This window comes from Trypanosoma conorhini, assembly GCF_003719485.1.
Source record: "Trypanosoma conorhini strain 025E chromosome Unknown Tco_14.4_contig_01556, whole genome shotgun sequence".
Lineage (NCBI taxonomy): Eukaryota > Euglenozoa > Kinetoplastea > Trypanosomatida > Trypanosomatidae > Trypanosoma > Trypanosoma conorhini.
The window spans coordinates 1-1,675 of NW_021705642.1; the positions used below are offsets into that span (position 1 = coordinate 1).

At 63.0% G+C, this 1,675-nt stretch overlaps 1 protein-coding gene across 1 annotated transcript; it reads left to right on the forward strand.

The window, feature by feature from the left end:
• Tco025E_10244 (trans-sialidase) lies at positions 1-1,191 on the forward strand (the record flags this gene model as incomplete). The annotated part of the gene is made up of 1 exon (XM_029377027.1): positions 1-1,191. A coding segment is annotated over one exon (1,191 nt), but the record flags the coding sequence as incomplete, so codon positions are not given.
• Between the last annotated feature and the right edge of the window lie 484 nt (positions 1,192-1,675).

Here is a 1,675-nt window from a genome sequence, read left to right on the forward strand (position 1 = left end):
AACACCGCGTTTACGCTTGTGGCGAAGGTGACCATCCACGCGGCGCCAGCGGAAGGCAGCAGCCCCGCTCCTTTGCTTGGCGCGAAGCTGAATGACGGGAGCAACACTGTGCTCCTGGGTCTGTCGTGCACGAAGGACAAGAAGTGGGAAGTGACGTTCAACAACAAGCGCCTGAAGCTGTCGGAGGATGAAGAGTGGGAGGAGGAGAAAACGTGCCGCGTGGCACTGGGGATGGATGCCGGTGAGGGGTTGGTTGTGTACGTCGGTGGCTCGCGTGTGTACGACAGCGAAGATGACGACGACTGGGAAAGCAGCGTTTCTAAACAGTTGCAGGAGCTGTTGAAGTCGCGCAGCATCTCGCACTTCTACTTCGGCGGGGGCGGTGCGGGCGGCGTTGAGGTGACGGTGGCCGACGTCCTGCTGTACAGCCGCACGCTGAGCGGGACCGAGCTCGCGGCACTGACGACGAACCCCGATGCCGCCGATGCCGCCGCTGCTGGGCCGGAGGAAGTCGTGGAAGCGCCGGACCCGGGAACTGCGCCGCAGGGCAGGGAGGTGGAGGTCGCTCCTGCGCCACCCGCCGGGGACTCCCACCTCGGCCCCCCAAAGGAACACCACCAACAGGAAGGAGAAGGGGAAGAAAAGGGAGAGGAAGAGGAAGTGCCGCCTCAGTTATCGCAGGATGCAGGCAAAGAGGCAGGCGAGGCGTCAACACCTTCTAACAACACGCGCAACTCCGACGCAGAGGAAGCAGAAGAGGCGGAGGAAGAGAAAGAAAAGAAGGCGGAGGAGGATGAGGAGGAAGAAGCGACAGAAGACGCTGACGGTGCATTGGCGTCCCCAGCGTTGACAGCACCGGCTGCGGCCAGTGCTCCTCGCACAGGCGCAACTGAGCAGGCCGTCGGTGCGGAAACTTCTGAGCGGCAACGAGGGCCTCGCCTCCCGCAGACGGTGCAGTCACGGCGGCCTCGGTGGGTGACGGCCAGGCGCAGCAGACCCCTCCGTCGCACGCGCCAGAGGCCGTTGACGGCGTGCCGTCTGCTTCGGCCGCGCCCATCGACGAGACGCCAAACGCTGCCGCCGAAGAAAATGGCGCAGACCCCCAAACTGCGGCGGAAGAGGACGCGGACGGCGGCCACGAGGCGCCCAGCAACGCCGCCACGGCAAGCACGGCTCAGGCGCCGCATTTAAGCAACAACTCCGCCACCTTCAAGAACACCACAGGGCTGTACCCGATGAACACAGAGAGCGACGTCGCTGTGCGTGGGTGCGTGTCTTGGCTATTGCTGCTGACTCTTCTGGCGCTTTGTGGCGTCGCGGCAGGCTTCTGAGCGAAGGAGTGTGGAATTGTGATTCCGCATGGTGAGAGGTGTGCGCTGCGACCCATGCGGGTCTCTTCATTTAAGTGTTCTTTTTTTTTCTTTCATTTTGCGTGTCGTCCCTGTGGGTCAATCCTCCTCTCCCTCCTGTGCTCTGAGGGATTTTTTTATTGTTTCCTTCGCCACTCCATGCACTTTCCCACGGGCGGCGCACCATTCCCCCCCCCCTCTGTTTGCTGCTGCCGCGCACACACACGCACACATGCGGTGCCGGCCGCACGGAGTGCCCAAATGAGGCGCGGGGTCGCGGCCACGGTGAACTGCAAACTTGATGTGTGTGCGTGTGCGACCGGGTG